Genomic DNA, 10852 nt, shown 5'->3' on the forward strand with positions numbered 1-10852 from the left:
TATATATATAATGAGGAGAAGCTTGAGGAGAAGCCTTATAATAAATTGGTTTCACTATATTCTTTTATAGTTTTCAACTCCACTACATTCCTAAGTTTATTGATGTTTAGGATATATTTGTAAAATAATTAAAGGGAGTGCTTAAATTTTATCTATTTATCATCTAGGAATCCTATTTAACATTTGCTAATTATTTTGAAGTAAATATAAATTCAAATTTTCTTGGTTAAATGCATGATTTCTTATACATTTAGTCTACACTTATTTGCTAATGAGTTATATTTTCATCATTATGAATCTCTTAAGGCATGATAGTTGATAATTTCTTAAGAAATCCACTCCAATTAGTTAATTTAATTGGTATTTATGCTTTAGTGTTACTTGAGGACAGATAACCTTTATGTTTGGAGGATTTTGATTTATAGGTAAGTATGCTAATATTTCTTTATGATTTACACTTTTTTTAGGATGAGATTTCACTTTAGGGAATGGTACTCTTATGCTTTTATTGTAGCTACAATAGGTAGTGGAAGTGAGGAAATGTGGAAGAGACCTAGAGCGAAGGTGCTATTATTAAGCCACTGAAATTGAATATTAGGCACTAGCTTCCACAACAATAGAAATCATCGAGTTATCTCGTCCATTATCTAATTTTGGAATTTCGATTAACAGTTAACTCCTCTATACTGTGACAGTGTCTCCACAATTATGCTAGCCAACAATCCAGTATTTCAAGCTCACATAAAACACATTAAAGTTGATCATTACTTCACTCGTGATTACACAGCTATTCTTGTTCACTATCTCAACTCCCAAGATCAGCTCGCTGATTTATTCACCAAGTCAATTTATTTAGCTAGATTCAGCCATCTCAGAATCAAGCTGCCAATTGAGGATGAGTCATGCAGGGCAACAATAACAACAATGGAAAATAACATAACAAACTCCACAACGACTAGCACTTTCTACTAGTCTTATAAATAAGAAAATCACATACATTCATTTATAACCAAATCAGACATAGCTATAACTGAAACATATCAAGCGATCTCTCTAATTATTGTTCACTATTTACATCTTAATTTGATTGCATATTAATATTTTTCCTGTATTTATTCATTTCAATCTTTACATTATGCAACTCTTAACATAGTTTGGGGTTTTCTAACAATATGGTGAAGTTTAAAAAAAATGGTTGAGTTTTATAAAAGATGAACCACTCTTGGTTCAAATAGAGAACTTCCTACGAAAATGATAATGGTGCTTAGAAAAGAGATGTTCAGAGAGCCATCTGCTTCAAACTTATTCATATTACTACTAAGTATTGTCTTGTAGTTCTATACCGAAGGCAATATGGTCTAAAAAAAGATTCTAAATCAAACTTCTCCAAGAAAATATAAAGTGAGGGGTATTTATGTAAGTCATAAATAATAAAACTTATATATGATTCAATAGAATACATGCTGGCTTTTTTTCATTTGCTTAACAAATTTTTAAGGGGTAAAGTACATTACTAAAAAATGATCCAACAGGAAAATTCATTTTTTTTGCTCACTGGATTTCTAGTTATTGCCTCACTTCATGCCATTTTTTCCAAAACTCCCGGCAGACTTTTCCATTTTCCCATGTTCTCTCACCCATTCTTCTACAAAACCCCTCTTCAGTCCCTATGCAACAGTGTTTCCAGTCTCCACCTCGCCTTTCCCCCCTTTCCTTCTGCCTTCCCACTTCGCACTGAACAAAAGCTGCGTCTTTCAACTTTTCATTCTATGAAGATGCCTTGTTTAGGAGGCAAAAGAGGAACAATAGAGAGAGCACTGGCTCCTGCCTCTTCCATCTAAAATACTCCATAATCTTCATCAAGATTATTCTTCACCTGAAATGGGTATAAAATCTGATTGCTCATCTTCTATTCTGCTATGTGCTGAGGAAGACAGCAGCATCTTAAGCTTTGATGAGGAAGAAGAGGCTGAGAAGCATTGGTCCGATTGTTCAGTTCAGCAAAAAAGCTGTGATTTATATGGGCGTTTTTTCAACGATTTTCCTCTTCTATCTGATGAGTGTTTGGGCTTGTTGATAAAGAGGGAGGTGGAGCATCTGCCCCGGGAGGACTACGCCCAGAGGCTGATGAGTGGGTGTATGAATTTTTCGATTAGAAGAGATGCCATTGATTGGATTTTAAAGGTGCGATTTTTAGCTAAGATTTGCTCATAATATTCCCCTAGCGATCTTGTTCTTCATCCGGATGGCTTTTGGTTCATGGATTTGCATTCGAAGATGCTTGTTTTAATTTGATGTGGTCTAGATCTTTTACTGTTTTATGGTCATCTTTACATTTTAGCCCTGTTTACTTCATCTACTCTTATTATCATTCTTATGTCTTTGTTAATGTTAGGTTTTCTTGGCCTCCTGCCTTTACTTTTATTTTTTATACATAAACTGGCAAAGAGCCCTTGATTGTTGAGAGGCATAGCTTATTTGACATTTCCCAGTTTTTTCTGTTTTTTTTTTTTTTTTTGTTCTATTGGAATTATCTTGCTCATCTGTTTTCATTTATTTCCTCTTGATGTTTGTAATGGAATTTATTCAGGCTTCTTTTTCCTTTCATCCTAATGTAACTAATGCATCTTTTTATGCCACTGCCAGCTTCATGACTATCACAATTTTGGACCTTTGAGTGCTTACCTTGCTGTAAACTATCTGGATAGGTTCCTGTCATCCTATGAGCCCCCTGTAACTCTCCATTCTTTATATACTTGAAAAAATTTGTTTCAATCATGACAAATGTTATTCTCCTATTTCTCATGATTCAATCCTTGTCTGTAGCAAGGCAAAGACTGGATGGCTCAATTATTATCTGTAGGCTGCTTATCTTTGGCTTGCAAAATGGAAGAAATAGAAGCCCCTCTATTGCTTGACCTGCAGGTACTGAAGAAAATATATCAAAATGGAGTTTTGTTATTCATCTGATGACTGGAAATTTCATTCAAGGCTTCTAAGGTACTTGAAATTTTTTGGTTTAATAGGTGAGTGAGACCAAATTTGTCTTTGAGGCTAAGACTATCCAAAGAATGGAACTTCTAGTGCTAAGCACTCTCAAATGGAGGATGCAAGCTGTGACTCCTTTCTCCTTCATAGACTACTTCCTTCATAAGCTCAATGGTGACAATTCCCCCTCCAAGACATTAGTCACTCGAGCAGTAGAGCTCATCCTTTGCACCCTTCGAGGTATTTCATACATTTAGAATTACTATTATTTGAATTTCCTTATGATTCACAGAGAATTGAATGAACAATATTGTCATTTTGAACTGATGCAGGCATTGATTTTCTAGCATTCAGACCATCTGAAATAGCTGTGGGTGTCACGCTGTCGGTGATGGGCGAAGCACAACCTCTAAATGCCTTTGAGACCATCTCTTGCTGCAACATGATGGATGAGGTTAAGATTGATTCATATTGTATCATGATCATATTATTTTTTACATACGAGTTAAGTCATTGAGCAAGAACACTTGTGTTATGATTGCAGGAGAGAGTGTTGAGATGCCACAAAATCATACAGGAGGAGATAATAAATTGTTGTGAAGATCCAATGAGTGGGATTCCATTAGTTCATTCTTTGCCACTGAGCCCAATTGGGGTTCTGGATGCTGCAAGTCTGAGCTACAAGAGTGATGAACTGACATCTGGCTCCCAATCAAGTTGGTGCCTTTCTTCTCCAGCAGGAAAGAGAAGAAGACTTAGCAGGTCATCCAGCTCAATAAGAGGAACTGAGACTCTTTAGTTTGATTTTGATTGAATTGTTTGAGAGGATCAATGCTTGTAGGTAATTGAGTTTGATTCGGTGTGAGATCAATCTCGGAACTATTCTGAGAAGTTCTTAGAAGTTGGACGACAACATGAAGCAAAATGAGAAGATAGATGGAGGCAAAACAAGAAATTATGAAGTTGGCGATCAGTTGCCAATGAATTTTCAAATAAAACCAGAGAAAAAAAAATGAGAAAGGGAGGCTGCTATGTGTGATAGGGAGATGATGAAGTGTGGAGTTTTGTTGTTCTTCCATTGCCATTTTCCTTCAAAAAATGAAAAAAATACCATTTTGGCGATAAAAAATTAATATTTGTGTTACCTTCCTCTGCCAAAACAAAGAAGAAACATTAGATATATTTGTTTTGGAGGATATTATATGTTAGAACTGCCTTAGCTGTAATTTTGCTGTATTTCATTTCTGTTGGTTGACTGATTGTCTGCTTAGACCATGGAATTTACAGTTTCTGTAGCATTAAAGAAGGGGGGCCTTGGGAACACAACAAAAGCCAAGGTGAATAAAATTCAGATTAGTTGGTGTGAGCATGCAGATTTCAGCCCATAGATTTGGATCCTTTCAAACCAACATGGAGATGGTACATGTGCAGTTAGGATTAGTTCTACTAGTTTATTTGAAAATCATACTGAGATTCCGAAGGTTAATACTGTCATTCAAATGAATTGGATGTTTTTAAGGACTATAATTGCTCAAGTGCAATCATCAATGGTAAGTTGAGAGGATCTGAATACTGCACAACTTCTCGGAAGTTCCAATTCAGAAGTTTTAATATGAAAATTTGATACTTCACAAGTCTTAATGGTAGTCTTATTATTATGGTAAATAGAAAATAAATTGTGGTTATTTGTATAGATTTCAATGTATATTACCTTTTTATTTAATAAGAATAATAGCGACGTATGTTATAAATGAAGACGAATATTGATATTATGCAAGAATTACTTGAAACCGTTAATTGAATTCTTAGAATTTTTATGAAAGAAATGGCGTTAATTAGTATGGTTTGTTAGAGAAACAACTCGTTAAGATGATCAATTGATGTTGGGTCAGGCAAACAACTCACGATCGACTGAATAAACTCCAAACAATCAAATTGAACAGCCATGAATGTGAAGTGGTGTTAAAAGAAGTTATAAAAGCATAGTGGTACTAGCATCAGTTATGGGGTCGAAATAAATGACATTCAGTTACAAATGTGTAAATGTAACATCTCATTAAATATAATAAGATTTCTTTCTATAATAGGGGACAATAATGTAACTTATGATTCCTAACTATGAAGTATAAATAGGAGCACGGTTTCTAAAGAAGCCAAAGAGAACTCACACTAAAAAATGAATATTGAGTGGTCAAAACTTTCTTCCTTTTCTTTCTTTCATCCAAATTATGATCTATACCTTAGGCATGATCCACCGAACAATTTGAGATCCAACATTCTAAAAGGAGCGGTGAGTGTGGACTCATGTTTTCAATAAGATGAGGAGCACGTGAGGGTGATGAAACACTCCAATAAGAGACCTCCAACATGAATTCTGTCCAAGAATTTGTAGAAAAACAAATCCAGGTGCTCCATGATCAGATGGCCTGGCAAATTGTAGAGCTGGCCCGAACAGAGTTTGAGGGATGGGTGTAGCCTCTCCCATAGCCCGATTCGCTAGCACCCCATCCGCCAGTTCAACAGGCGGTTCTAGCGCTCGATCCTCCAGCTCAGCAGGCTGCACCAACAGCCGAATAAGAAGTTGAGTCTCATTATCAAGATAGCACTAGATCTGCCCAAACGGAAGGACCACCATAAGGGGCGAAAGAAATCCATCAACACACAGAGAATGCATTTTCTCAACGCATAATAGTGGCTAAACCACCATAGATGTTCAAGGCTCCCACCTTGAAACCATACAAAAGATGAAGCAATCCCACGAACCATATTGTGTCCTTTAATTCAGCAATATGCCTTCTCAATATTTTGGACGCACTAAGGTGTCGGCTATTCTACATCACGATGAGAGATTCTACTCTCAGGTGGCTCAACAGGCTACCTGCAGAATTACTAATTCCTTTGGGGATTATAAGAAGTTATTTTTAGGACAATTTGTTAGTGCCCAAAAGCCACAAAAAAGATTCAGATTCATTATTATACCTGAAGTAGGGACCGAATGATAGTCTAAGGTAGTATGTGATGAGATTCCAAAGTGTGAGATGCTTGAGGTCCAGAACTTGGAACATTCAGTCACCAAGTCAGTGCTAGCACAAAGGATTGAAGAGTCCACAATTTTGATACTTTCTGGATTTAAGGAAACCCAAAACATTGGCAGAACTTCTTAAGTTAGCCAACAACCACATTGCAGCTGAAGAATATATGAACTAGTCAATTTTTTAAGGGGAAAAAATCATATCGATGATCCACCACCTGTGCCGCCGCCATTTTTTTATCGTCATGTTTTTGTTATGGAGTCACTAGTTTGTTTTTCGTCATATAGCCTCTCTCTCAGTAACTCTCTCTCCCTGATCATGTGGGTGATTTGAAGTGAGAAAAAATTTGAGGGCTAACGCATAAAATGGCGAGGCAACCAAAATAAACATTTGGGGAACTTTCGTGAGGTGAACTTCACATGGACAGCTCCAAAGTGTATGTCCAAGGCAAGATCAACTTAAGACACCTTGGAGACATACTTGTAAAGAAGACCTGGCAAAAGCAAACCCATAACCAGAGATTCAGGTTATTGTACCTTTTATGAAACTCGTTTCTTCCAACAAAAGCAATCCCCTACAATTAATTATATCTTAAGCAACTGTGGTTGCTTAAGAAAACACCTGATTAAGATTGTTACTCATCCTCAGAAAATTCAAGTGTTGATGTTTTAAAGGAAGGAGTTTCAAAGTCCCATTCTAAGGTTAGTTGATTCTTGAGCGTTCCAAAGAAACATATCAAGATCCTGAACTATCCTATGATTTTATTTTGTTGTCAATAGTTTAGTTGAGGTTTTTCCTTTACTCCAGGTTTTGAATGTTCATCCCTGCAAATAGATTAAATACACTATAATAACATGCAAAGTAAATCTAGCGTGTCATTCGAGTTTTCTCTTTAGCATCCCAACAAAATAAAGTTAGCATAAAATATGTTTTGGTTTGATTAATTGGTTGTTCTTTTTTTAGGACAAGCCAGTACAGATGCACATGGCTTTCTATCCTCCTAGGGTTGTCGGATTCCCTGATCTACTTAATCTGAGACACGGCCAAACCTACTCCGACCAGAAGATTCATGTCAGTAACTGTGGGTTGTGTCGTCCAAAAGATCTTCTTAGACCTAGTATTGGATTTTAAGTTGCGCTCGGTGATCTTTGTTTTTTAAGACTTCATTTAAGTTTTAATGTCTTTCTTGGATTTAGGGTGTTGAAAATTTTAGGTTGCTTAAGACTTATTAGTCGATTAATATTTTTTTGTCATTTTTACATTTTATTTTTGTTGTTTGGAATGACCCGGTCATGATCCCATTGTTCCATCATCCCAGGGTCATTGGGAGTTTGTGGTTTGATTAGTCACAAGTGATTGGAAGATACCTTGTTAGTAACCATGGGTTTCCTTCTCCTAAATACCTTCTTAAACAATATTGCATTTTTTGGGTCCTGGTTTAAGTTTTGGTGGCTTTTAGGGTGAATTTTATGTCATTTCTTTTATGCTGGTTTGACCTTTGACCCAAGATTGCCCTTAACTAGGTTTAAGTGTTCCTTTGTTCTTTTTCAAGAAGTCAAACACTCCTTAACCTCCAATCAAATTTTAGTTATGTTCGAGCTAGCCCAAGTTAGGTTACAATGATCTGACCAAAAATCTTAGCCATTATGAGTTAGAAAAGGAATGATCCAACCACTAGAGGCTAGTCAATATGCAAGCTATATCAAACATGGACTAGCTCATTCATTATCAATCAACATGTTGTTTTTGGTACGTATAAATTAAAAACATACATGGAGGAAGTCCCTCCACGACATGGAGTGGAGACAACCTTACAAAATTTTTTCCATAAACAAAAAAGTCTTACTTTGTGTCTATAATTATATCTGAGAGAAATTATTTTTGCTAAATCAAATATTTTATTTATCTCAGTAAAGTGGTACAATATATCCAGAGGATAAGAAACGCAAAAATACATCATTCACAAAACTTTTAAAATAAGAAGAAACTCTTAAAGCAAGTGATGGCTCTGTGTTGAAACTCAGTCGACGTGTCCTTGCTAGGAGCCCTTGATTCCTCTTCCTCGCTCTCTCCACATTTACATTTTTCCACCTTGAGAAGTAGGAGAGAGCGTAGAAAGAAACACTTGCTGCCAGAATGCTTATGAGTCATCCTCCTCTGTTGGTAATGGGGAAGAGTTGGAACCCTCCTAACAAAAACTAATGAATGAACATGTTGATATCCTTGGGATCTTGTTGTATGCACTTCCTTTTCCCACGGGATAAAACACCCATTTGTGTTGTTAGGATAATCAGATTAAAACTCTGATCAACCCAACTTGAGACTCAACTTCAAGCTTGACTTAAGTCTTAACCCTAGTTTAATTAAGGTTAATTTTATTCTGACTTGGTTTAACTTGGCTTACCTAGTCAATCTAAATAAAGTAAGATTAGTTTGACTCCAATCAAACTAAGTCAACTTGGCTCAATCCTATAAAGCTTTGGTCGATTTAAATAAGTTTGAAGATAATCCAAGGGACAACCAACCTAATGCAAGTTAACTCGGAATACCTAAAGATTCGCTTTAGATCAATTCAACCCAACTTGCACTGATCTAAAATCAAACTAGGCCTAGGTGACTGAAGGTTAAGTTAAATTTGACTTCTCATATGAGAACAAAAGCAAACTAAGCCTCAGTCATGGACAATATTGGCTAAGGTACCAAACCAACCAAAAAAAAATGTCTTGAAATTCATCCTAAAGGAAATTAAAATTTATACATGAGCAAAAAAAAAAAATTCAACATGGTTTGAGAAGGTATTTTGGAGAAGGCAACCCATGGTTGCTAACAAACTACTTTCTAGTCACTTGTGGCTAATCAAGTTGCAAACCCCAATGACTCGGGACAATGGAACCATGAAAACTTAGTTGTGTCATCCCAAATAAAATAAATAAATAAATAAATTTAATTGACTAAGAAGTCTTAAGCCTATAATACACTCATGCATTTGTTGCACTTATGAAGGATGGAGTCCCGAGTCCATGAGTTGAGTATGGCCTTCACAAAAAGGGTGATTTCTCTATCGGATGCTTCCCATAAATTTGCAATAATTGCAGGGGAGCCTGCAAATAAGTAGTGAATCGGAGCACCTTGAGGTGCATAACACCCCCGCTATCTAAGAGATCCACTGCAACAAACCATCAGGAAAGCACCAACACAGCTACTGAGTTTTCCAAAGGACTCTGCAAATATATATTGCATTCCTGTGGCATAAAAAGAGAAAGGGAGATTTACATACATACCACTCAATTCCTTATGCAGTTATATATCTAACAACTATTTTTTAGATGCATGCCACCTTAACTATGATTGAAAAGGTATATTTCACTTTTTAAAAGTTAAAATAGTGATATTTTTTATGAGATATGAAAGAGCTAATTGGTATAAATGTATAAAAGTATAGCATAGGTGTTAAATATGTAAATGAATAGGAATTCAGTGCTATGTATGTAAATGTGGTGAAGAAAAAAAATTACATATTGCTATGTATTTCTAAACTTCAACTTTTACTTATCTGCCACCTTATCTATACAAGAAAATGTGTGTTTTACTTTTTAAAAACTAAAATGACTGTAATTTTTATGTAATCTGAATGATCTGGATAGTATGAATTAGGTGTTCAATATGTAACACATAGAAATTAGATGCTTTGAAACTATTAAACAACCGCAACACCATTATGGAATAATAATTGGATTAAGACAAACTAACCACTTCCATTGCCAAAATACAAGTAGAGATCATGATTTTGTAAAGCTAATAATAATTCCCCAATTGTTGAAACATTTCCTGCTTTGCCCTGTACAAGAACAAAAAACTGTTGTTGGCACCAAATAGAGAAAGAAAACAAATAATTTTAACCTAAATACAAAAAATATTTACAAACCTACCATTTAATTCTTATGTATCTGCATATCTAACTAATACCTAAACATCAACATTTACATATTTGTCACCTTAAAGATGCATCAAAAGGTATTCACTTTTTAAGAGTTAAAGAGTAATGGTATTTTTGAGAGTTAAGAATAATCGTCTCCCCATCAGCAGCTGTAGTTCTTTCAAATGACTACTGCCAAGTTTCTCTCTTCCAACATTTTTGGATATATCTCCATCATAATTGAGTTTAGACACATAATTTTGACACTTACAGTAGTCTTCTGCAAATAACTGCAGCACTTCCCCGACAAACCTAGGCTGTGAATTTGTGATCTCCCTTTTTGCCAAATTTCTTACTTTTCCTTTAAGCTTATCTACTCAATAATAAGAAATTCCACTGGAGCCTAGTTACCATGGTAATTTATCCATATTTTACTATAGAAAGTAATCAAGTCATTAGACATTATTACTGTGCTAAGCATTACACAATAAGCAAGAGTATGGCAGAAGTTATAAACTTCTTGGGAATTTGCCATCCCATTATCGCACCATAACCTGTGGCAAAGGAGAAAAACGGATGCAAGTACTCACATTTGAAAATCATGTTATGACCTTTAAAGACAATGGTTGTGCTTATTCTACCAGCTTGAGATGTTGGGAGAGTGATGTAAATTGAGAAAATGCATTAATGGAAAACCACATTCTAACGTCAAAAGAGGAAATATGATAAAGTTCAAACTTCCTAAAGATAGATATATATATAACGGAATAGTCGGAGGCTATTATACTAGCATCGGTCATCTCTCATGCGCATAAGAATTCGAGTGCAACACCCTACACTCGTGGGGATTTGAGCCCCAGACCAGATGAGACTTACAATTGACAAGCAGATGCCCAACCAACTGATCTGCGTATGT

The 10852-nt window shown here is 35.6% G+C and overlaps 1 protein-coding gene across 1 annotated transcript; it reads left to right on the top strand.

Annotated features, from left to right (window-relative positions):
* The first annotated feature begins 1576 nt into the window (after positions 1 to 1576).
* On the top strand, positions 1577 to 4491 carry LOC110031902 (cyclin-D4-1-like). The gene is made up of 6 exons (XM_020735329.1): positions 1577 to 2184; positions 2647 to 2733; positions 2827 to 2925; positions 3027 to 3228; positions 3321 to 3442; positions 3533 to 4491. Exons 1-6 carry the CDS (start codon positions 1882 to 1884, stop codon positions 3785 to 3787), a joined length of 1068 nt encoding a protein of 355 aa, XP_020590988.1. The 5' UTR covers positions 1577 to 1881; the 3' UTR covers positions 3788 to 4491.
* The last annotated feature ends 6361 nt before the right edge of the window (positions 4492 to 10852 follow it).

Source organism: Phalaenopsis equestris, unplaced genomic scaffold (genome assembly GCF_001263595.1).
Source record: "Phalaenopsis equestris unplaced genomic scaffold, ASM126359v1 Scaffold000863, whole genome shotgun sequence".
Classification (NCBI taxonomy): Eukaryota; Viridiplantae; Streptophyta; class Magnoliopsida; order Asparagales; family Orchidaceae; genus Phalaenopsis; species Phalaenopsis equestris.

Bases quoted from the DNA above. Each gene is read 5' to 3' on its own strand.
- LOC110031902 (XM_020735329.1), top strand. From the start codon at position 1,882: ATGGGTATAAAATCTGATTGCTCATCTTCTATTCTGCTATGTGCTGAG. The intron at 2,926-3,026 runs GTACTGAAGAAA...TTGGTTTAATAG, and splicing joins CTCTATTGCTTGACCTGCAG to GTGAGTGAGACCAAATTTGT. The intron at 3,229-3,320 runs GTATTTCATACA...GAACTGATGCAG, and splicing joins CATCCTTTGCACCCTTCGAG to GCATTGATTTTCTAGCATTC.